At 43.7% G+C, this 23,975-nt stretch overlaps 8 protein-coding genes across 8 annotated transcripts; 4 read left to right on the top strand and 4 right to left on the bottom strand.

Annotated features, from left to right (window-relative positions):
* Positions 1–1,752: 1,752 nt before the first annotated feature.
* BYT42DRAFT_46157 (uncharacterized protein) lies at positions 1,753–2,468 on the bottom strand. The gene is made up of 4 exons (XM_051563496.1): positions 2,245–2,468; positions 2,050–2,163; positions 1,837–1,937; positions 1,753–1,764 (listed from the first exon to the last, which is right to left on the bottom strand). The coding sequence occupies exons 1-3, from the start codon at positions 2,402–2,404 to the stop codon at positions 1,921–1,923; spliced, it is 291 nt and encodes a 96-aa protein (XP_051420922.1). The 5' UTR covers positions 2,405–2,468; the 3' UTR covers positions 1,753–1,764; positions 1,837–1,920.
* Positions 2,469–4,021: 1,553 nt separating this feature from the next.
* On the top strand, positions 4,022–5,383 carry BYT42DRAFT_594736 (ribonuclease H-like domain-containing protein; the record flags this gene model as incomplete). The annotated part of the gene is made up of 6 exons (XM_051570793.1): positions 4,022–4,129; positions 4,202–4,395; positions 4,511–4,672; positions 4,795–4,972; positions 5,050–5,165; positions 5,230–5,383. The coding sequence occupies 6 exons, from the start codon at positions 4,022–4,024 to the stop codon at positions 5,381–5,383; spliced, it is 912 nt and encodes a 303-aa protein (XP_051420921.1).
* A 925-nt stretch (positions 5,384–6,308) lies between these two features.
* BYT42DRAFT_578004 (malate dehydrogenase, NAD-dependent) lies at positions 6,309–7,783 on the bottom strand. The gene is made up of 4 exons (XM_051569238.1): positions 7,605–7,783; positions 7,457–7,536; positions 7,131–7,338; positions 6,309–7,059 (listed from the first exon to the last, which is right to left on the bottom strand). Exons 1-4 carry the CDS (start codon positions 7,739–7,741, stop codon positions 6,489–6,491), a joined length of 996 nt encoding a protein of 331 aa, XP_051420920.1. The 5' UTR covers positions 7,742–7,783; the 3' UTR covers positions 6,309–6,488.
* Positions 7,784–9,039: 1,256 nt separating this feature from the next.
* BYT42DRAFT_536267 (glycosyltransferase family 20-domain-containing protein) lies at positions 9,040–12,725 on the top strand (the record flags this gene model as incomplete). Its single annotated transcript, XM_051565483.1, has 16 exons — positions 9,040–9,615; positions 9,763–9,904; positions 9,988–10,113; positions 10,187–10,388; positions 10,453–10,615; positions 10,692–10,967; positions 11,051–11,110; positions 11,199–11,264; positions 11,339–11,410; positions 11,474–11,568; positions 11,629–11,817; positions 11,890–11,983; positions 12,042–12,110; positions 12,172–12,209; positions 12,289–12,382; positions 12,443–12,725. 16 exons carry the CDS (start codon positions 9,040–9,042, stop codon positions 12,677–12,679), a joined length of 2,499 nt encoding a protein of 832 aa, XP_051420919.1. The 3' UTR covers positions 12,680–12,725.
* A 1,781-nt stretch (positions 12,726–14,506) lies between these two features.
* BYT42DRAFT_500393 (uncharacterized protein) lies at positions 14,507–16,387 on the top strand (the record flags this gene model as incomplete). The annotated part of the gene is made up of 2 exons (XM_051564701.1): positions 14,507–16,162; positions 16,241–16,387. The coding sequence occupies 2 exons, from the start codon at positions 14,507–14,509 to the stop codon at positions 16,385–16,387; spliced, it is 1,803 nt and encodes a 600-aa protein (XP_051420918.1).
* A 365-nt stretch (positions 16,388–16,752) lies between these two features.
* On the top strand, positions 16,753–17,195 carry BYT42DRAFT_500587 (uncharacterized protein; the record flags this gene model as incomplete). The annotated part of the gene is made up of 2 exons (XM_051564713.1): positions 16,753–16,867; positions 16,936–17,195. The coding sequence occupies 2 exons, from the start codon at positions 16,753–16,755 to the stop codon at positions 17,193–17,195; spliced, it is 375 nt and encodes a 124-aa protein (XP_051420917.1).
* A 217-nt stretch (positions 17,196–17,412) lies between these two features.
* BYT42DRAFT_615992 (peptidyl-prolyl cis-trans isomerase cyp15) lies at positions 17,413–20,270 on the bottom strand (the record flags this gene model as incomplete). The annotated part of the gene is made up of 15 exons (XM_051572021.1): positions 17,413–17,553; positions 17,628–17,779; positions 17,859–18,130; positions 18,193–18,311; positions 18,375–18,490; positions 18,553–18,606; positions 18,696–18,798; positions 18,865–19,023; positions 19,093–19,233; positions 19,290–19,395; positions 19,457–19,544; positions 19,613–19,809; positions 19,877–19,979; positions 20,039–20,110; positions 20,195–20,270. 15 exons carry the CDS (start codon positions 20,268–20,270, stop codon positions 17,413–17,415), a joined length of 1,899 nt encoding a protein of 632 aa, XP_051420916.1.
* Positions 20,271–23,257: 2,987 nt separating this feature from the next.
* On the bottom strand, positions 23,258–23,946 carry BYT42DRAFT_536254 (G-protein gamma-like domain-containing protein; the record flags this gene model as incomplete). Its single annotated transcript, XM_051565482.1, has 2 exons — positions 23,458–23,946; positions 23,258–23,375 (listed from the first exon to the last, which is right to left on the bottom strand). Exons 1-2 carry the CDS (start codon positions 23,589–23,591, stop codon positions 23,258–23,260), a joined length of 252 nt encoding a protein of 83 aa, XP_051420915.1. The 5' UTR covers positions 23,592–23,946.
* Positions 23,947–23,975: the final 29 nt, after the last annotated feature.

Genomic DNA, 23,975 nt, shown 5'->3' with positions numbered 1-23,975 from the left:
AGCAACGTTCGTGGGACCAAAGGGTAAGAAGATTGAAGCCATTGAAAAAAAGTAAGAGTGTTCATAGAACAAATAGAGACCGGTTCGCATCATCATGGTGGATGAACACTTAACGTCCCAGATATGCCCAATTTGCCAGACAAGAAGCCTTGAAAACAAGAGAGAACGTCCGTCTGTAGACAAAAGCCAAGGAGGACAACTGCGTGCTGTCCTAAAATGCACGAATTGCGGGAGCATTTGGAACCGCGACATTATGGCCGCCAAGAACATTCGTTCGGTTTTTATCCATATGGCGCACAATAAGAACGCCAGACCGACACCATTTTGTCGAGAATGAGTGAAGGATTTGCACCACGTCATAGCCGTAAAGTAAGCACTCCAGCTGTAACATGAGCAACCTAGCGTATCTTATGAAAAAAGAAAATATACAGGGTTTCCTAATCTAATCTGTAATGTCATAGTTTCCATGATCATTTTCCTTGCAAACTGTGTATAAATAAATGCTTAAGACTTGCGAGAGTAGCTACATAGTATTCGCGCACCAAAAAAAAAATCAAAGAAAAATTACATCGTCTATTGCAAGAACTCTCATGTTTTTTTGCACATGCTCTCTTCAAATCGTTTCATTGCAATTATCAATATATCAATATATCAATATATCAATATATCAATATATCAATGTATCTAAAGTTCTTTCGCTTCTTGTGGTTATGTTGTGTTGTCTTTCCCTTCCCTCTTTTGGTTTATTGTACAGTATGTACTGTACATCGCAACTGATGTTTCGCAATTTCTAATGAGAACCTCCAGAAGTGATTGGTTCAATGACAGTCTATTACGAAAATCAACCGCCATCTCCTTTGCAGTTTTTTCTTGAAATCGCGGCAGTAGCCTACATTGCTGCCTCGCTGTCTTGGTCGATCTGGTATGATAGTAGCTATATCGATGGCTGCAGATGCTGTCCGGGATGATCCCGGGGTAATAGGCGGCGGGTATTATGCATGTTGTATAAAACGATTTCGTATTCGGTTGTGGTATCGTCACCTCGCAATCGTTCTCCAGCAGATTGGTATATGCGGGTATATGGGTTCACCCGAGCCATCATCGTCTGCAAAGTTTGCAGGATTTCTGGATGAAGATCATCAAACATAGATGACCGATGTTGCTGCTGGATATCAGGATCATAGATATATAGTTGGGAGAAGGAAGGTTGGAAATTGGGCGAGGAAGCATATTGGGTTATCTTGTGATGGATATTGCCATGCATGCGGAAGGTGTAGGTGCCAGATCTTGCATTGGCCAATTCCTCATCATTCTACAGTATACCAAACCCACTAACAATCTTTTCTTTTTCTAGGTTTTGAGCGTCGGCTTGACGCAACAGCAGCCACTGTACATTACCTCGACACCAATGGATGTAAATGCAAAAAGGGTATTGTATTTTCGGATATAATGGATAAATTCCTTGGATACCTCGTCTTGGCCGGTGAGCAATAGGCGCAGCTCTTCAGGAGGCGGCTGAAGGACGGGCAACTGGACCTTTCCTTGGTTGCAGCAAATGGCAAACCGAGGTTCTTGTCGGGTTCCAGCCACTTTCTCGTCCTCCCAGCCTTTTGCTCCACAGGAGACACAGACCAAGGTCATGCTCCCGTTGTCCATTACTCCATCGGCGTTGGCATTTGGAGCGTGGCCTGAAGCGCCTCCTTGGAACGCTTCAAAGGGTATGCGGACGGCATTGTGAGACTGGCCCAAGAGCTCGCGTAACTGCTAAGCAAAAGGTAATGGGCAAATATAAGCTTAATGCGTGCAATCTCAGAAAAGCTTTGAAGAAATCCATACCTCCCGTAGTCGAAGGCACTGAGGGTGAAAATCGAACGTTGTTCTCAACGTTGGGTATCCTGTTGTTTCTAGGATTTCTAGGATTTAGGGGACAGAGGTAACTTGAAATCCTTAGATGATCTGTGCGCCCACATTGGCAAGATCTACCAAAGTCTATCTGGGTCTCAGAATTGTGTGCATTTTGTAAAAATGATCAGGAGAAATGTAAAATACCTTGCGGGGTAAGTTGAATAAAGTCAGCCATTGAATTCGCGGGAGTCAACGGACACCGTGAGCTTGTGATCCTTTGGTGATCCGTACGTCCACATTGGCAACACCTGGTATGGTCTATCCGAATTTGAAGAGTTCAGAAATATGCATCTTCCTTTCGAATTTCGAAAAAGCAAATCATCAAGGGAAAGTGTTTACATTGTGAAGAAACTTCAATCTGCTGCGGTCCTTGGATAACCTGCTCAGTAATATACTGCGGCTCTTGGATGACCTGTTCAGCAGCTGTATTCCTTGGGTTCAAGGGACACCGTGAGCTCGAGACTCTTTGGTGATTCGTACTTCCACAACGACAGCGCATGATGCAAATTGTTGTTTGTTGTGGCAGGATATAAAGTTGATAAAATAAAAAATTATAAAAAGCCCAATTTTTTTTACCGCACACCTTTTTTATGCACTATCTCACAGCCGTAACAGAACCATGTAAAAAAGGCGGCGGGGCGTGAAACGTAAAAGGCCAAAACGTAAAAGGCCAATTGCAAGGCTTCAGTGAAACCCAGCACACTTTCCCTTTTACGACGGGTTACAGAGTGGATAAAACGCCCAAAAAGGAAATGTTTCAGGCATAACTTAATTCTCTAACAAGCCGTACGCCCGCTGTGCAATGGATGCCGCCTGCCACCGGAGGCCGCCCTCTTACATGGAGCGACTTTCGTCAGACAAAAAGCCTAACGCATACACGACATAACCTGGGCGAGAACTCTTGACGGGCTTTGGTAAATTAATGACAACCTTATGGCATTACCATGCAACGTGAGTTGTTTCTGAACACGCGCAAAGTAGCACTGGTTCCCCCCCTCAGTTCCATCCCGCCCAGGATATGATAGATCTAGAAAGATGTGAGGGTATGTTGGGTATTTAAAAAAAGAATGAGTTAGTAAGCTCTTTGATTGATACAATTTTCGTCAAGATATTTTACCTTTGTTACTTGAGTTTTGAATAGCCATTGATCGTTTGACATGACTTGGATTATATGACATTGAAAAGAAATTGGACTTGCCTTTGAACCAAATGGTGTACCGGAAAAAAAAAGATGAACACCAACCTCTCGATCATTATAAAATGAAGAGAATGAAAGGACATATACAGTATAAATGGCAATATAACTGACAGAAAACCCAAATTAAATGATGCTACAAAGACGCCAGTCGTATCATCAACCACCTTTCTTCAAAAAGAGCTCTACTCACATTTTTATTTGAAAGACGACGATGCTCTGTTTGACCACAACTGGCGCAAACGGCATCTTGCTGCTGATTGTTTCGCCTATTATCGTGAAAGTGGGCAGCGAGGCATGGTTGAAAGATAAAAAAAAAAGGTCTAACAGGTCCTGATAACTTCGTGTAGATCATGTGATATACAAATCGCTAATTTCCCAAAGATTGAATTGTTGAGATTTTTCGCATCATTTTTTCCTCCCATTGTTTCTGCTATAGTTACAAAGGACTTGCTGTTGTGATGACGATGGTGTTCTGAACTCTGGCAATTACGAACTAGAATTCCCAAACATGGACATTTGAATTTTGCTTTTTGTCTGGGGAAAATAATATTCAAGTTCAGACGCCCATAGTGGAGGCGCTAAAGTGGCCTTGCGGCGCGCTACAGCAAAGTGGTCCCTCACCAGTAACCAAAATAAGAATTCATAAATAAAAAACGAGCAACGCATCGTTGTTCCATCTACTGTTTGGAAGTTCCGTTTGAGCAAAACGATGATTCAAGCCATGGTGAAGACCATGGGATGGCTGCAAAAAAGTATGCAAGAAGTAAAGGAATGAGCGACTGCGAAAATTTTCGCAGTCATTGGGACCAATGACGTTTGCAAAAAATCGGTGAGCCAAAAATGCACACTCGGCTCAAGTTCAGAAAGGGAATAATCGACCGTTTTCTCTTTACTTGTTATCTGCGACGTTTTGCTTGAATGCCTGTGAACGATTCAAAATACATCAAAGAAGTGTGGGCGGAGAATTTAGAAGAGGAGATGGCCTATCTTCGCGATTTAGTGGAAGAATACCCCTACCTGGCCATGGTAGGTGTCACGACTCAATAACCCGTTTTTACTTCTGCTTTTCCTGACCGTTCACACTGTAAAAAACAAAAGGATACGGAATTCCCTGGCGTTGTGGCTAGACCCATTGGCACTTTTCGAACTTCCTCCGATTACCACTACCAAACCCTACGATGCAACGTGGATCTGTTAAAAATTATACAGCTCGGCGTCACATTTGCAGATCAACACGGCAATCTACCTTCCAACGTGTGCACTTGGCAATTCAACTTCAAATTTAACCTTGCGTGAGTCTCTCGTTTTGTTTTTCTTCTTTATTTTGCTCACGTTCTCTTTTTATTCAAACATCGTTCTTGGCCAAACCGGTATTCATCAATAATTACTTTGTCTACTTACTTGTAGAGACGATATGTACGCACAGGATTCTATCGAACTGCTGACCAAGTCGGGTATCGACTTTAAGAAACACGAAGAATACGGCATCGACGTTGAACACTTTGGAGAGCTATTAATCAGCTCTGGATTTGTACTACTGGATGACGTGAAGTGGATTTCATTTCACAGGTAAGCAACCTTGTGGAGAATTAAGGAGGATGGAGGTGAACTTAAAAAAAAAAAAAGGACAAGGAGAAGAATGGGATCAAGGGAGGCTGGGGCAACCCACTGATTTTTTTCTCTCTCTCTAGTGGATACGACTTTGGATATTTATTAAAAGTATTAACGTGTTCAGCCATGCCCGCCGACGAGTCCGAGTTCTTTGATCTTCTCCGCACGTACTTTCCATGCATCTATGATATCAAATATTTAATGAAGAGTTGTAAGAACTTAAAGGGAGGATTACAGGATATCGCAGATGATTTGCAGGTATTATTTCTCTTGTATTTACAGGTGTGATGTGACAGAAAAAAGAGTAACCGTTTGTTGGTTCAACGTATTGCTAGGTTGCAAGGATTGGGCCACAACATCAAGCAGGCAGTGACAGTTTACTGACATGCACAACATTTTTCAAAATGCGACAAATGTTTTTTGAAGATCGAATTGATGACCAGAAATATCTGTACGTAAAAGAGCAGGATGATTATGAATGATGATTCATGGGCTGATGATGTGTATGTTTTTAGCGGTTATTTATACGGTCTTCGATGCAGTCCTAATACAACACAATCCCTCGCACACAACACCTTATCACTGAACACACTGACAGAAGACGAAGTCAATGGCAAAGGCGCGCCAAATAATGAATCAAACGCAAAAGCAGTCAACGCAGCATCATGAAATAAAGAAAAAAAAAAGACAAAAACATCCAAAAAACAAGGATAAAATCGTTCTATGATGGCGGGTACTTATGGATTTGGACACGACAAGGCGTGATTGCGATGTTGGGATATACTGTATCTCTGACTGACGAATGGACGACAGCTGATAAAACTGGTTTCAATACGTTGTTGCGAGTGAGAGCGAGCATGAAGAGAGTAAAAGTTAGTTATTGGTTGATATTACTCGACAGAAAAAAAAAATAGGGTCATGTTCAGTATGGCCAAAATGTGAGGAAAGCGGCAAATCGTCATCGTTTCTCCAGTGGATGTAGCCTAACAAAAAAACAAGACACGCTTTGTATGGTTGCTTTTAGTCGTGAAGGGCTGGACGTGTCTTCGAGAAGCTGTACACCACTAGGATTGCACTAGGGTTGTGTTGGTTGAATTCGTGAGTGGCGCGTTTAACTGATTACTCGCTAAAAGCACGGTATGTATATGTGTATGTGTATGTGTATGTGTGTGAACGAAATGGCTTTTCTCCATCGTTCATAAAAGTAACGAAAAAGATGGTGGTGAGAACATCTAAAGATTTGATCAAACTTCAAGCGGATCTTCAATAAGCTGAAATGATGTGCTTATCAGCAAACTGGTTACACGGAATGGGGATTTCGCACGCATAGGAGAAGTCATGCCACAATTGCTGAGCTGTTGGTGAGGAAATGATGCCATCGACACAACTCTAGTATTTGAAATGTGCAACGATCACTCACAGAGGTGCTCCTGATATCATCACGAGTCACTGTGTACGTTGTGCGTAAAATGTGCGCTTTCCAGACATTGAGATACGATCAGACAGCAGCCCACTAGATTCTTCATCCATGACACTGGTTTGTACAAGATGGGAGTAGTATGATAGGTAAGACTTCATGCGAAAAAGTGAATAATTTTAGCACATGTAAATAAAGTTCTTTTTATTTTGAAGTTTTAAAAAAATGTTGTTGGAGAAACGGGTTTGCTTTGGTATCACAAAAAGCCCAGAGGTTGGCTTCTTCCTGTTGTTGTGTGTTTTTTTGATCTTTTTAATCGCGACATGAGATTTTATATGGAACTACGGGAGGGAAAATTTACAACTTGGAACCTTCGGTGACGAAGTTGGAGCCCTTGGAGATGTTGGTCTTCAATTCGGAAGTGGCGGCTTGGAACAACTGCTTCTCATAGTCGGAGAGGTTGCCAATGGGGAGGATCTTCTTGACACCCTCAGCACCGAGTTCGACGGGAACAGCAAAGAATTCAAGATCGTTACCAACAACATCCTTGACACCCTTGGCACCCTGTTCATCGGCCTTCAAAGCAACATAGGTGCATTCAACAATACCGCTGGTACCACGAACAGCGGCTTCAATGACATTGAGAGCGAAACGAGCACCAGCAAAAGCCATGGAAAGAGTGGCACTGCCAGCACCATCCTTGGCCTTGACGACCTCATCACCACCAAACTGAATACGGTTGGTCACCTTTTCAATTTGTTCCTGGTTCAACTTGTCGGTGCCAGAGACCTGGGACAACAAGGGAAGAATGGTCACACCACTGTGGCCACCCACCACAGGCACCTTGAGTTCCTTGGGATCAGTGCCGATAAGCTCAGAAACAAAGGTAGAGGCACGAACAATGTCGAGAGTAGTGACACCAAAGATTCTAAAAGGTCATACCCCACACCCCTTTTAGCCTTTCTGTCTGCCAAATCTGAGAAAAAAGAGTCATCTTACCTGCGGGGATCATAGACATCGTGCTGCTTGAAGACTTCAGCCACAATGGGGACGGTAGAGTTGACAGGGTTGGAAATGATACACATGAAAGCCTTGGGAGCGAACTTGGCAGCGGCGGTGGCGAGGTCACGAACGATGCCGGCGTTGATCTTGAACAAGTCATCGCGGGTCATGCCAGGCTTTCTGGGAACACCAGCGGGAATGACCACTGTGAAAACATGAAATATCCTTTAGAACCCCAAACTTGGACGCGTTTCATCTTTTTTTTTTTTCGGGTTGCCTCTTCCAGTTCACTTTTTTTTTCCCGTGATTTTCCTTCAACTTACCGACATCCGAGTCTTTGATAGCTTCCTCGAGCTCGGCGTTGCCAACATGGCCAGTCACCTTGGACTTGGTGTTGATATGGCTACAAATCGCGCAAATTGTCAGGCACACACGTTACTACTCTTATACACCATGCAAGTCTGCTTTTACCTAAGGTCAGCGGCGACACCGGGAGTGTTGACGATATCGTAGAGCGACAAGTGAGTGATAAGGTCGGATTGCTTCAAGAGCAAAGAGAGAGGTTGACCGATACCGCCAGCGGCACCACAAACAGTAACTTTGACCATGTTGAGAAAATATGTAAAGAGATAAAGGAAAAGAAGAAAGGGTTCTCGAAGCGAAATTTTATGACCCAGAGCAGCAATTTATAGGAGCTGGACTTAATGGGGCTTTTTTTGCAACCCCACATGTGAAAAAAAAAAAAACGACTCAGGTTCCACTCAGTTCACTTCGGAGCCTCGACCTACATCCCAACGCTGATATTTCCTTTCCTTACGTCAGGCGCATGTGAAAACAATTCAGTCGCCGCCAAAGTCTCCACCGAGCCATTCGGTGCCTTCTTCTTCCTCGCTCGTTCTCTCCATATGCATCCATATAGGCGTCCATATCCGTCAACAACCAATGCGTCCGTCCCACCTCTTCTTTTCTGGGATTTTTTGGTTCATAATGTTTCAATGAAAGATTGGACTTGACAATGATTGCAAACGAGTAAGCAGTATCAATTTTATTCTTCAAGTAATAACCCGACAATCGCCACTTTACGGATATGAAGATGACGTAAAGCTTGACATGTGGGGATGAAAATCCATTATATGATCCATGGAAAGCTGTATACTTGATGAGACCCAAGTGGGATTTTTCTCAGTTTTAGCAAACCCAATGAGCGAGCAGTATCCTGTATTTCAGCTCCGTCTGTGGACCCCGCTTTGAATGTGGGGTGAATGTATGGTTCAACTCGGTTGTAGCCCTTTGATACAGCGGGCCTAAACTAAACCAATCAAGCTGACATAACCATCAACCCGCAATAAATAAAAGATTCATTAAACATTGTCGGGTCTTTTTTACTAGACGGTGACCGACAGCTAACATTATGCGGTCATTCAAACTTTCTTTCATAGTCCCGAGTACCCATACCATAATAGCATTCAGATACTACTAGTCCATTAACCTCATATTATCCGGAGAAAATCAGCAAGGACCCGAGGTGACTGGATTTTGGGACTTTTGTTATCATTGTTAATAATGATTTCAGGCACCCATCATGAATGGATCAAGTAGTTGAGGCTTTTTTTTCTCGACAGAAATTTCGCTAAAGGATGACCTATGAAAATTACCAGCAAGGTATTGCGAATGAATTGCCCTACTTCCAATGGTTTTTGCATATTGTGCTACTGGAGGAAGTTAAGCGCCAAACTAAGCAAGGGCGCCTACTACGTCATCTTTTGCTGGCCAGATCCTCCGGTTCGTTCCGTGCCGACCTTAATTCCCACCTCGGTCGGAGCCGCCAAAAGTAAAGGGAACTCAGTGCATGCGTTGGGTGAACAAAAAAAGAAGCCCCAAAAAAATAAAGCACCGATAGTCCACCATGTCCTGCATCACCGAAAATAGGGTGATCATTGCGTCCCTGTTCTTGCCGTACACGGTTGACTTCCATATCAATGATAAGAGAAAGCCTGTATATACACCGGCCAACTTGGAACAACAAGCTTCAGGAGAGATTCCTAATCTTATTCAAAGTTTGGCTGCGCAGCGCCATTCGTCCGTGCACACGGCACATCACAAGACACAACAGAATGAGCTCTTTGAATTGCAAAGACCGGAGAAGCTTATGCAGCCTTCCACTCCATCTTACACTGACAAGACCCGAGCATCTCCCCTGAGAGAAAAACGTCGAGCCTCCCTTGATCGCAAATTTGCAGATGCTCCGTGGTCTGCCAAACTCTCCATAGCCGGCAATATTGGCCTCCAGAATGCGGTTCATTCCATTCGCCACAAGTTGAATGACTTGATCTGGGTCGGCACACTGGGCATGCCTACCGACGCCCTTCCTCAACAGACAAAGGACCGAATTTGTTCCTCATTTAAAGCCGAGCATAATGCCTATCCTGTCATACCTACCGACGCCGAATTTGAAGGCCATTATAATCGATATTGCAAGCAGGTAAAAAAAAACAAAAAAAAAAGAAAGAGCATCAAAGGAGGAGGAAAAAACAGAGGGAAAGAAAGAAAAAAACAATGTCGCAGATACAGGATCATGCAAACATATATGGAAAATACCGTGTCATTGATCGTTTCGTCTTTGATATAGGTGCTGTGGCCGTACTTTCATTATGTGGTGCAAGATGATGTTGAAAATATGATGCTTCAAGACAAGTCCTACAAGGCATATCGAGCTGTGAATCAACGGTTTGCCGACGTGATTGTGGAGAATTACCGAGAAGGCGACATCAGTAAGCTTTATCTTCTTTTTTTTTTGGCTCCGTAAAAAGACATAAGAAAAACTAAAAACGGACATCATCGGGATGGGTTTTAGTTTGGGTGAATGACTATCATTTAATGCTTTTGCCGGGAATGCTTCGAGAAAAACTGCCTCATGCCATCATCGGATTCTTCCTCCATATTCCTTTTCCTAGCTCCGAATTATTCCGATGCTTGCCTCGTAAGTCGCCCAAACCCGCACAGATCACCCACAAACCAATCTTGGTAGTAACCAAAAATATGCGCTTGTGTAGCACGCAAACAACTGTTGGAAGCCATGCTCCAATCTGACCTCATTGGATTTCAAACCTACTCCTTTGCAAGACACTTTATTCAAACCTGTGCTCGCATCTTATCGCTGGATACAACGCCTTCAGGTATTCACATGGACTCTCATTATGTCTCCATCGGCATCTATCCCATCGGCATTGACGTCAAAGCACTCAATAAAAAGAGGTAAGTCCTCAACTGCATCCAACCCACTTGGGGATCCCACGCATTCAAACGAGTTTTGTTGCAGAGAAAAACCGGAAGTCCGAGGATGGATCGACATGCTTAAGGATAAATATGCTGGGAAAAAGCTGATTGTTGCACGAGACAAACTCGATTATATCAAGGGTGTGCGGCAAAAACTTTTAGCTTTTGAACAGTTTCTCATTCGCCACCCCGAATGGCGCGGAGAGGTATAAAATCAATGCAAGCCGCTCCTACGCGCAAAGTGGCATCATTCTGTCTTCAGCTGACTCACTTGCTTTTTAGGTTGTGTTGATCCAAATTGCATTATCGACTTCTGAGCAGAATGAATTACGGGCTCACATCTCAGATGTTGTGTCACGCGTCAACTCCAAATTTAGTAATATTTCCTACCAGCCTATTGTGTTTCTGCATCAGGATATCTCCTTTTCGCAGTACCTCGCATTGCTCACCGCTGCCGACGTGTCACTTATTACCCCGCTGAGAGACGGCATGAATCTCACTTCTCACGAATACATTGTTTGTCAGGAAGAACGATGCAATCCCTTGATCCTAAGCGAGGTAAGAATGCCCCCAGTTTCACATTCTCGCTTTTTTTTTTTATCACCACTGATCGCTGTATAATACCATCATATTTTTTTTAGTTTACAGGCACTTATGGCAGTTTTGGTGCTTGCCTACGTGTCAATCCATGGGATTACAGGGTATGACTTTCAGTCTGTTTAGTTGGTGTCGGCATCATAAGGCTCATACTTTTTTCTTTCTTCTTTTCTCTTTGCATCATTTTTTTAGCAAGTGGGAGATGCTATTCATGAAGCCCTCTCAATGAACCAAGAAGAGAAAGTGACCCGGTGGAATGTATGTCTTCTATTCATTGCTTGGCAACAAGGACCCAATCATTTTAACGTAAAATTGGATATGTGATGTTGTAGGAGCTGTACAAATCAATTATAGCAAACTCGGCACAAAATTTTGCTACCACGATCATTTCCGAGCTTTGCAAGGTTGGATGAATAAGCGATGGAGAACGAGGGAAAACACTGGATCTCAACACATAAAAATAATAGGTACGAACAGACCCAGGAAGAAGATTTTCAGCTAAAGTACCATCATTGGATACCACGTCGTTACAAAAAGCCATGTCAACCAGTAAAAAACGACTGTAAGTAGGATTTCGGATGCATCCCATACTAAACTCGTGAATTGACTAATGATCCAATAGATTTTTGTTTGATTATGGCGGTACTTTGGTTCCTTACGGGTTGTCGGGAGATTCCAAGGATCTAAGGCGGTTGAAAAAAGTCCTTCATCAGCTGGTTAAAGATCCATGTAACTCAGTATACGTGATATCGGGTCGGACCAAACTCAATGTTGAGAGAGATCTGGGCGACATTCCAAACCTGGGTTTGAGGTATGTATGGTGTTCGTATAACTTTTATTGACTATCCACTGACTTGCCTTTTTCGTTTTCCCATCTTGCCAGCGCGGAGAACGGATTTTATTTGAAACCGAGAAGTGGCGATTGGGAACAGTTGTTTGGCAAGATCGATCTGTCATGGCAACCAGCGGTAAAAGAGGTAACACCCAAACATTGCTCAATCAGAAAACGCATCGCTAAATCTTCTGTAACACTAGATATTTCAGTATTACACGGAGCGCACTCCCGACGCATATATTGAGACGAAGGATGTGTCCATCGTATGGGTACGTCCTATATTCGGTGAATAATTAATACTCCCAAGCTAATTGTGATTTATCTCCACAGCATTACAGAACAAGGGCGGGTCCTGATGCTCACTACATGTATGTAACGTCGAGTCACTGTTTCCTGATTCATTTGACTTATTTTTTATTGTTTTTTGTTGTCCCGGATGATCACTAGAGCATGGCAAGCCGCGGAATGTCAAAATCATATTGCTGATTCCGTTAACAAGAATTTCGCGGTGCGCATCGTTGCCGGCCATACCAATATCGAAGTAAGTCAATCAACAAGCGTATCACAGATGGATGGTTTTAACTCACCTATTACAAATCAGGTGCTTCCTGCTGAGATCACTAAGAGCAATGTTATTAACCGGATTTTCCAAGATATCCAACCAGACTTTGTGTTATCCATTGGGGACGATCGTTCAGACGAAGATATGTTTGCTTATCTCAACAAACAAAAAGGTCCCCGTGTATTTACCTGCACCGTGGGGATGCGAAGTACAGATGCCAAATACTACATCCCCAACGTTGAAGAGGTACTGTGTACCATTGAATCCCTTGTCTAACTCCCAACTCCCCACAATATTCCGTCGCAAAACTCCCCCCCCCCCCAGCTGCATTGTAAAAAGAATAAAAAAAGAAGTTATCAAACAGCACCAACAGGTTCATGTGGCGTGATACCCTTGCTGACGCGACGGTCACCGCTGTTTTCTAAGGTACCTTAGGGGAAGGTTAAAGAACGGCTCTATCTAAGTTTCCAATAGTGGAGCAAAGATCATCAACCAAGTGGAGCTCATACGTTAATTTTACCAGATGCAAAACTAACGATAAGCAACATGAAATAAAATCACCACATGCAATAGATGATTCATTCGTGGATCGATGCTTTTCTCGATGACTTATATATTCAGATCAATTGAGAATGCGCTTATGACATTCACAAATAAATACCAATTTTCAGTGGGTTTTATGTCCTTGTTGTTATATCATTCAATCGCTATCTGCCGACCGTTAGCTGCGAGTTGTTGTCTGCTTCTAGTATTTAGAACACTTTTTCAGATGGATTAGACTGGTTTCTAATTTATCGAGGGCATGCAGATCATCATCGTCACAAGTAAAATGACCATGCATCGGCTACGGCATTTATTTTTTATTTGAAAACTGAGGATAGTATTTGATTCGGGTGACACCCGAGGAAATTTCATTCACACATTGCTGAATTTTGCTCAACCTCGTCAAGATAGGACCCATATTTGGTAATGAAACGGCTTTGTGATCGAGTGAATATGCTGCCTGCAGACGGAACGGCCCTGCCTGTATTCCGTCCTTTTTTTTTCTCGTCAACCTTCTTTATGTTGACCCATTTTGTATATCCGCAGCTCGTTTTTTCTTACTAAACTAAAAATTAGCCAAACAAAGAAAACAGCACAAGCTACTGCAAGAAAAAAAAATCGCCATCTTCCCCATAATTTTATTATTATGACCCACCAACTCGCCGACGATGAGATCAAAAAAGAAAGTTTTCTGATGATCCATGGAACTCAAGCATGATTTGAAATTACGCGTGATTCGTATATATTTGTTTGAGGTTTATTTTTGGGGCCATCAATGCACGGTCATTGTCCTCTTTTCTGTTTCAATAGCAGCACAATGATCAAGGCCAGGATTGTCACTGTTACCTAACACTGAAACTGTGTATCACATTGCGTTTTCTCTTGACATTGATGGGTACTTGAGTTTGTACTTGATAGCAACGTCTCCTGCCCCCGGTCAAAGGATCGAAAAGAAAAGAAAGGGCTCCTTTGGTGATACACAGGCAGCGTTGTACCACTTTTTATCCACACAAAGGGGTCCGAAACTGCATTGTGGGTTTGGATACAGACGTAGGAATGCACGCGGCGGATCACGCATCCGCTTGAAAACATGGATCTGTCAACAACAACTGCATGACGATATTCTAGGTGATTATAAATACCACCCGCCTCCTATCGTGGCTCCAAAAAGGCATCCGCATCTCACATTTTTATTCTTCTTTCTTTATTCTTTTTTTTTCAACTTTACATTTTTCCTTATTTTTCGATTTTCTTTTTCTTATTTTTTGTACCCTTTGTAGTTTTTTTTTTTTTTTTTTTTTTTTTTTTCGCATCATGCTCGAATCATCGTCTCTATCGCACTTTATACAAGGATCAAAACGGTTACTGGGCAAAATGAATAAAAACAACGGTTCGTTCCTTTCTTCTATATCCTCCTCCTGGACCAAAAAGTGCAGGACCAAGAAAACCAGAAAGCGCCATCGTCAACAATCCTCTTATTTGTCTCCACCGTCACTGCTCCAACGGCCGAATAACCTCGTCGAAACAGCTCAAGATTGCCTCTTTGGACGCCACGGAATCATGAGAGACCATGTATTAGCGATAGAATACCTGCATCAAGCCACCGCCTCTTCGTGCTCCAATGACGCGATCCAAGCAAAAACGTTGCTGGGCTTTTGCTACGAATTCGGTCTGGGGCTGCCTAAAGATTTCAAAGCGGCTGAACAGCATTATCTTGCCGTCACGCAATCGGTACTTATCGACAAGAACGAGACGACGTGCGACGCGATGCGTGGATTAGCGTTAATTCGACTGGCTTTTTTACGTAAATACGGACGACCAGGCGTTCGAATCAATCGAGTGGAAGCGGACTATTGGGAAAATCAGGTGCAACGTTCGGGACGTTCCGCTATCGCGTGGCTTCGACGGACCGCGACTGAGTACCAATGTGGTGCGAGCCAATACTGCTTGGGTGTATGTTACCATGACGGTCTGGTCGTTCAAAAAGACGAATACGAAGCTTTCAAGTGGTACAAGCGGAGCGCGGAAGGAGGCAACAGCCACGGACAAAGCGTGCTTGGTTACTGCTACGGTGAAGGGTTCGGAGTTCCCAAGGACGAACTAATGGCCATGACATGGTACCGTCGCGCTGCCAACCAAGGCGAAACCGTGGCCATGTACAACGTCGGCTACTGCTATGAAGATGGCATTGGGGTTCCAAAAGATGTCACTGAGGCTGTCAAATGGTACAGATTGGCCGCGCAACAAGGCAACGCTTTTGCCCAGAATTCGCTCGGATACTGCTACGAAGACGGAATTGGCGTGGGACAGGATCGAACGCTTGCTGCGGTATGGTACGCTCGATCGGCGTGTCAGGGGTATCCTTGGGCTGAGTGCAACCTTGGTTACTGCTACCAAAACGGGATTGGACTCGCTCGTGACCCCACCACAGGCGCCTACTGGTATCGTCGAGCGGCAGAACAGGGCCACGCACGCGCACAACACAATCTCGGATTTTGCTATCAGAACGGAATCGGCGTCGACAAGGATCCACTCAAAGCCGTGGCATGGTATAAAAAAGCGGCCGAGCAAGGCAACGTGTTTGCCTATCATTCGTTGGGCTATTGTTACCAAAATGGAGTTGGCGTCCCCGTCAGTAGCCAGGACGCTGTGTATTGGTACCTTTTAAGTGCTGAACAAAATCACGCCCCGGCCCAGCTATCGCTTGGTTTCTGCTACCGAAACGGATTTGGCGTGGAGAAGAACGAAGCCGAAACGGTCCGTTGGTTTGAGAAATCGGCCGAGCAAGGCAACCCTTTGGCTCAGAACTCGCTTGGTTTTTGCTACGAGGAAGGACTGGGTTTGACCAGGGACCCCAAACGTGCCGTGTATTGGTATCTCAAGTCCGCCAAGCAAGGGAATCCGTGGGCCCAATGTAACCTTGGTTTCTGTTTCGCCAATGGGATCGGTGTAGCGGTGGATCCGGCCAAAGCCGTGTATTGGTACCGCAAAGCGGCGTTGCAGAACCATGCGCGCGCACAGGCCAAGTTGGGTCTTCATTTGCAAGCTGGAGTGGGTATCGAACGCGACGCCGAAGCCGCGGTGAGTTACTTTTTGATGGCGGCAAAACAAGGCCAGGTCATGGCCCAGTATCATCTCGCGACATGCTACGAACACGGGATTGGCACCGACAAGAATTTGCAACAAGCCCTTATTTGGTACGAACGAGCTGCCTTGGTAAGTCGGTTAGCGCAATCTATGGCTTTTTTTTCGCTTCGGACGTTGGAAAATAAAATGACTGAGCAAAACTCTTAGGCAGGTTGCCCGACTGCGCATGAGCAATTACGACGGTTGCTAGTGCGCTACTGTTTGGAAAATCGGATTTCTGCAGCTGACCGAATGCATTCCATGGAACAGTACCTTGCAGATTGGATACTAGGCTATGCAGCTCCCGCTGCCTAAAAAAGATACCCATATTTAGACTGTTTATTACATCCCACCTCTATTTTTTGCTACGTAATTTTTTGCATACTCCCTATTTTCTCCCATCACCTACTATTCATCTGTTTCATCCTCTTGCTCCATAATAAATAATACGACGACATAATGTATACCCCTTTTCCCCTAGACGATCTTATTTTCATCAATGTTGAATGCATTGGATGCAGTAAAAGAAAACTGTGACTTGGATTGAAACAGGAATGCTTTGGAATCAAAGAGACGAAGTGTGACAATTTGGGCATTCATTTTCCGCCGGATAGGGACCCTTGGCTCCGCTGTTGTCATTGCATAATCTTGTATTGCTTGTATTATACTGTCTTGACACAATGGCAGCCGTTCTTCCAGTGATCCTTATTGGAGCTCCCATTGGCTACTTTACTTGGACTGCAGTGTATAATGGCGTTGATCGTCAAGTAGCAAAACTTTACCCAAACTCATCAGGTACCATTAAAACATGGCCTGTTCGTCTTCCCAACATTGAATTCTCACGGTCATTTTGCAACCCATAGATGCAGACGTCTTACCTGCTGCACCCATGTGGGCCGCCACTACGGGATCGTTGGTCTCTTTTGGTGTGCTTGCCAAAGCTTCTTTTCCACCACCTACACGGCATCGTCTTTTCTTTGCAAAAGCACCTCCCAATGCCAATATTCGTATTGAAACTCTGAAAATGGCCACCGAACTTTTAATACGCTCCGGTATCGTTTTTTACGGTGCAGCAGCTGGCGGTGCCTTGGCAGGACGAGTAGCAGCTGGTAACGGAAAATAATACACACCAAGTAGACAACCGTCATGGCTTGGTTACGAGGCAACCAAGCATATTGTAAATTTTTTAGACTGGAAATTCCTATATTACACAACAAGAGGATGAATCGCACTTCTCTGATTTTTAGAAAATGGTCGTTTTTATACAAAAGATAATATTTTGGAGTGGATGGTGGTTCGTATGTGTGTGCAAATAACTGAATGACATTTTTTTTTTTGATTTATCGTATTTCTATGTTGATGATCTTGATGTCATCGTATGGTTTGTCGCTTTTATCGACCTTGACATGTTCAATATCGTGGACGACATCCATGCCGGCGGTGGCACGGCCGAAAATGGTATGTTTGCCATCCAACCAAGGCTACCGATAGAAAAACAAATGAGAAAAATAGAGCCCTGCCTAGGCGATCTTTTTCTATTGCATGATTCACTTACCGTGGGCACCACTGTGATGAAGAACTGACTGCCGTTTGTATTCGGACCCGCGTTGGCCATACTCACCGTGTAAGGTCGATCGTGACGAACTTCACGTGTGATTTCATCTTCAAAGTCATCTCCCCAAATCGATTCACCACCCGTGCCGTCACCTTTTTACAGCGAACAAAAAAAAAAAAAAATTCAGTATGATATCATGATCCACAAGGGCATTTAGAAACTCGGGCTTACCAAAAGGACATCCTGTTTGAATCATGAATCCTTTGATGACTCGATGGAAAATCAGATTATCGTAATATCCATTTTTCGCGTGAGTGACGAAATTTTCCACTGCTTTTGGCGCCACGTCAGGGAACAGACGCAAATGGATGTCGCCCGCCGTGGTTCGAAGAATCGCTTGAGTGCCAAGCACCTGCTTACGTTCCTGAGTGGCCGCCACTGTTTGTTCTTCACGAGAAGGCTTCTCGTTAAAGACATCACGATCCGCTTTATGGCTGTCATCACTATAGACCCCGTAACCATCAGTATTTAAGCAATGCACAACACGTATTCAAGTAATACTTACTCGTAAGGTTCTCTACGTGTAAACATGAAGAATCGGTTTCTCTTGAAAGCAGTACAAAACAGCGTTGGATCCAAGGTCTCGCTTTCTTTGATCACGCTGTTGTCGGATGCCGCCATGGCCTACCATTCCTTGGGTGATCAGTCCAAGCGTCTACGACCAAGGTAAAAAAAAAAAATTCTTACCATTGTATAAATGCCTTTCTTTCGGGGTGCTCCTTGATACATGCTCACATTGACAAATCGATGGGTTTCGGATTTACCGAGAAGACGCACCACCTTGTTTGTACGAATATTGACCACTGTGCATCGGAATCAATGATGCTGCCATGTTATTACGTATAATTAACGATTGAAATCCTACCTTTGATACCCAACAAGGTAGCATAAATGATAAAGTTGCCGCTGTCATCAAATACTACATAGCTCAGTGTCAGTTATATCAGGCTAAAAACCCCGCACTCTCCCAATTCATCTGGACGCCTCGCTGTTTCTGTTGGCACTTACCAGCATTGACAAATTTGGACTGAGGCGACTTCTCCAATTCTTTATCTACAGCCAGTCGTCGACCAAACTCCATGTCATCCAGTTTATAAATGGTGGTGCCAGCCTAAAACATAGATATTCGAAGCATGAGTCATTGAACCTAGATACACATGGCTAAATGACAATGTACCTGCTGCATCTCACTGGCGATGTGAAGACTCTCGTCGTATTTGCGGTAAATTTTGCCAGTGCTGAATCTGAACAATCGAACTTGACGATCAGGAAAACTCATGGTGACAAACTTGGACTCGTCGGGAGAGAAGACCAAGCATGTTGGTACTGATTTATGCTGTAACATGCTGACGGTTAAGTGCTTTTCTTCCCAAGATCAACGTAACGATGGATCGTGAGCACGTACCTTGCGAAATTCATACAGATCGGTTTCTGACTTTAATTCAAAATCAAGATGTTTCGGTAATTCGAAAGGTTCTTCGGGTGACCAGTATTCGACCATGCCCAGTCCATCGACGGAAACAACGCAATTGAAACGAGAGTTGAACTGTAGATCGATCAGTCAAATTGTACCATGACAAGGGTTCAAATTGCTCTTCTTACCGTCATGATATGCACGGGTTGTGTGTGCATGTCAGAAAAGGTATGAATTGGTTTGCCATCGGCACGTCCATCATAGATGTGGATATTGGAATTCGCCGCTTCCGAGCTAATCGTTCAGTGTGAGGAGCCACTCAAGATTTCCCGCTCAACTGTACAATCACACTTACACTGCAATCAGGGCTTGGGCTTGATCTTTCTGATGAATCCAGCACACCGCTTTTGGCTTATAACCGAGTTTGACCATGTTTATCATATCTAGAACCATTGCAAATTCATCGATGAGCGGGTCAAGCTTTTCTGTCAATCCGCATAGCGCTACTCACCAAAGTTGGTAATATCGTAGACTTTCAACGCCATATCGTCAGAAATGGTTGCGAGCAGTTCGTTGTCAGCTGAGACACTGATACCGACGATATTCGAGATATGCGAACGATAGTGTTTGACAAACTCGATGCCTGTCGATGTCTTTTTCCAAAATTTAAGATGGCCATCCACCGAAGTTGTAATGATAAAATCGCTCCTAGAAAGAGAAAGCGGGGTTAAACGCATTCCATACCGTCATCAGTTAAATTTGTTAAGATTCTTACTTGGTTACTGCTACTTGATTGAGAACATCACGATGCATATAACTCTTCTCGTACATATCGGCGGACGGTATATTGGCGAGGTACAGCTTCTCGTATGCCAAAGCTAAACAATATCACGCATGGTTAGCATCGCCGTACAGTGGTTAATTCAATACAACATACTTCGTTTCTTCTTTCTTGGAAGATCGGTTTCTGAGGGAGGCATAAGAGGCCCAATATCGTCATCACTTAAGTCTATGCTCGCCACACCAGAAAACAAAGGGAAAAACGGTGAGTAACCGAGGTGCGAATCCCACCAACAACAATATCCGAGCATACCTTGTCTGGGAGACGCATCTTCTTCGATAGGACGTTTGTTATTCACGGACTCTTGGTGGTCCACTTCGTCAGCCATGATCTATTGGAGGTGAATAGCGAGTTGCAGCCCTTCTTTTTTTTTTTAGCCAGACAATCCCACCTTCTGTGCGCAATCCAAAGCAGCGCGACTCGGACCTTAATTTCACCGTCACAACCACCGGTCTGATCAGAACAAACCTCGGAGGCTGACGGCTCCCAAGAAGGGAAATTACCATTTGGGAATTTGTCTTGATGTACCGTATATTTGAATAATCTGTGAGAAAATTATTCCTTGTCTTCTTCATCAGCAGGATTACCAGCTTGAGGGGGTGAAGGCGGTAGGCCTGGCTTGTCCCCTGAATTCCGCTAGGGCAAATACTTTGAATATTCCCACTTGAATTCACGTCTTTGATTAGGCGGACAATTATGCTGACTCTTTGCTCTTATAGAGACTTTATTCGCAGGAACGCAACTGGAAGGCAAAAGAAGCAAAGATGACTGATTTTTGCATCAATCATTACTCGTGTTTTATTTTGATTTTTTACGTTCTTCAATCGGCACCGGTAGCTAGAAGACATCGAATCCAATATCGTTCTCCAAGAAGCTAAATATTGAGGTCAATCCCGAAAGCGTCAATTTACAGTATTTAATGCATTAAATTTAACGAGTTTTGAGGAAGCAACAGTTGGGTTAATGAACACCAACGACACATAATTTGTGATATCGAACGATTCGGCTCGGTGCGCCTCTTAACGCGATGCTTCAAGTTTCTATGGGCTGGTCATGCTAAGGCGGTTTCAGGTCCACCGTAATGTCAACAAAAAGTAATGAATGCCGGTGCCTTGGGACAGGATCAAGTAAACCGGACCCATCGACCGCTTCCATCTTGACATCAAAAAGTCCGCTTGGACTTCTTCAATGCACCGTCCTTTTTCTTTTATTTTAAGACGTGTGTGAAACTTTTCATAGTGAGAAACCTTCTTGTTGCTCCCCTATTGTTGCTGCGATACCCATAAATTAATTTTACGCATCGATACAAATGCGGCACCTCTCTCTACGCCCAAAACTCGCAAGTTAGTCTTTTTCCACTTTTCATTCGATGGCTGCCTTTCAACCATTGAATGCATTGACATAAAAAGAGGCAAAAAAGAGGGCTGCGGCAAAGAATTTTTCTCTTCCTCCTCTTCCCGTTTCCTTTTTCATTTTTCTCTCCCCAAACGCACCCTTTGACCATCACTGCCGACCGGCCTCCGTAAGTACTAACATTCTGTAGGGCAGCTGGGAAGATACTAACATTTTGTAGGCTTCAAGCTGCTCTGCTCCGTTCTGCTCTTTCGGTCACGATTTGGTGCTCGCTGATTGGCTTTTCAGCAAGTTTTGGCTGTACTAACATTTTGTAGGGAAGTTTTGGTTTACTAACATTTTGTAGGGCAGTTTTGGTGTACTAACGTTTTTGTAGGGCAGTTTCGAGGGTACTGACATTTTGTAGGCTTTTGACCAGACGAGCTGGCTCCCGAGCCCATGGCATAGCTATAAGTTGGACGGGGGGTAGGATAGAGGAACAAGTTATAACAACTTGCCTTGTTGGTTGGGGGTCACTCGTCACAACTCATAGCTGAATGTCAAGGATACAATAGCTTTCTTTTTTTTTTCATCTTCAATTTCTTTCCCAGTTTACTTTTTTCGCATTTGAAATTCTCCTCTAATAAAAGCACTGCCACCTTTTGCGTAGCACTTTTACCGTAAAATGATCAAATGTTTTTCTATTTTCTTTGAAGTATTGGAATCATCAAGGCATGAAATAACAAATATGATTGCTTCTCAGCCGCAGCGACATTAGAAAAAAAATTCCTTAATATCGATGGACCTCGACTTGTCACTTTTAGCTTAGAGTGGGATATTCTGGAAAAGTTCTTTGTTCCACGTTTATCTGATCAGTCGAGTGAGTACAGTGACAGCTGCACCAAGGAATGTGGCCCAGCTCGGCCAGTTTCAATACTAACAAGAAAGTAGAAATGCGATAGCTCCACTATTTTTAGCTTATTAATGCCCTCTGTGCATGTTGTATGTGATATATGTGTCGTGCGTGTCTTGCATGTCAATGAATATGGAAAAAGATTTACGCTTAAAAAAAGGGTCGCCATAGGCCAGAATGAAAGGAATGAAACGGAAAATGGCCTGGATTCTCACGCTCAGTTGACACGGATTTCCCATAACAATTTACGGTAAGCATGACAGATGGATGGGTCAGCTCATTGTATGACAAACTTCCCTTTTTCAGACACGGTGAAAAATTTTTGATTGATAACATTCATGCGAGTAGTTTACAACAGCTTGTGCTGTCACGTGCTGGGGGAAATGCGGTTTAATAATGTAAAAAGGAAGAAATGAGAATATATAGAGAAATATACATAAAAATGTCATTAAGGGGAGGAGGAGGGAATTCAGTCGTCGAAATCGGCATTGACAAGGGGAGTAAAGGTAGAAAAGGATGATGCATCGAATTGATTGAAAGGCTGTGGTGAGTAAATGGTGGATTGAGTCTGAGGCGCCACTTGAGGATGATAAAGATCCATCGGTAGCCCACTGTCGGTCGGTTGAACGTGGTTGTCTTCTTGTGAAGGAACATTGACCGTGGCCATGGTGGAGAAACGAGTCATGGAGCGCGTGGGGACTTGAATAGCACCGATGAGCCAGCGTTGGCAAGAAGTATGTTTGACTGCAGTAGAGAACATGATGGGTGAAGCGATGATATCAATGAATTCCAAGCAACGAGGCAGGTATTTATAGGATCGAGTCATGTCTGTTTTCCATGTTCCGGGCTGGCTTCCGTTACCATGTGAAAACCGCACATGAGATCATATGGGTCCGCTCCTGTTTGTCAGCGAGCGAGGGTTTCTCATTGCAAGTTTGAAGGATGTGAAAAAAATAAATAACAAGACCCAATTTGGGAAACGGGCTCCAATGACGTTTGCTTCTCTTTCTCTTTCACAGCAGTCCAGACGAATATTTGTCATCCCCCGTTGTGTATGGTTTGACAGTAGGTTACATGATATGACAGCAGCGGAATTTAGACCGTGTGTCCAGAAAAGGAGCATCTTCCATGCGGCCCCACAACGACGGAACCAATGGATCTGGGGTATTACTACAATAGTCAATCAAACTAGATCCAAAAGATCATTTAGTCATCTCGCATCACCAAGACTGCAGGGAAAAAATTAATCATCCTATTTGACGCGACTTACTGCCGTGCTGCTTCGCTGACCGGGATCCGATTCATATTCAACTGGTCAGTTAGTTTCTCGTTGGTTTCCAGTAGACGTTTCAGTTTGGACTCGGATAACCGTTGAGATCGTTTCTCGGTTTCTTTCTGTTCCATCAGAAGAAAAATATAAGCAAAAATGAAGGAAAAAGAAAAAGAGATGTAAATTAAATGGTGCGATGCAGCGATTCTGAAGGTTTTCCATTTTGAGAAGACGGCACCATGGAAAAAACAAGTGGGTATTGAGAAGTGGGCTGCACTTAATTTTCCGATTTATTTGTGTGATTTCAACAGTGATGGCATCAGCACAATGATGCAGGTAAGAACAAGAATCACCAAAGTACACATGATAAAACACGCACAAAACGCGAATCGACCATCATAACAGACCACGTGTTTCCAGCTTTTCAGAATCCACACCGTTCGTTGGCCCAGGGACAGATGTTGCATATCAAAAGACGCGTTGCTGTCAGTATGATCATTCACGGGTTTTGGTAATTC

This window comes from Radiomyces spectabilis, assembly GCF_025331425.1.
Source record: "Radiomyces spectabilis strain NRRL 2753 chromosome Unknown BYT42scaffold_10, whole genome shotgun sequence".
Lineage (NCBI taxonomy): Eukaryota > Fungi > Mucoromycota > Mucoromycetes > Mucorales > Radiomycetaceae > Radiomyces > Radiomyces spectabilis.
This window is presented reverse-complemented; position numbering and strand designations above follow the sequence as displayed.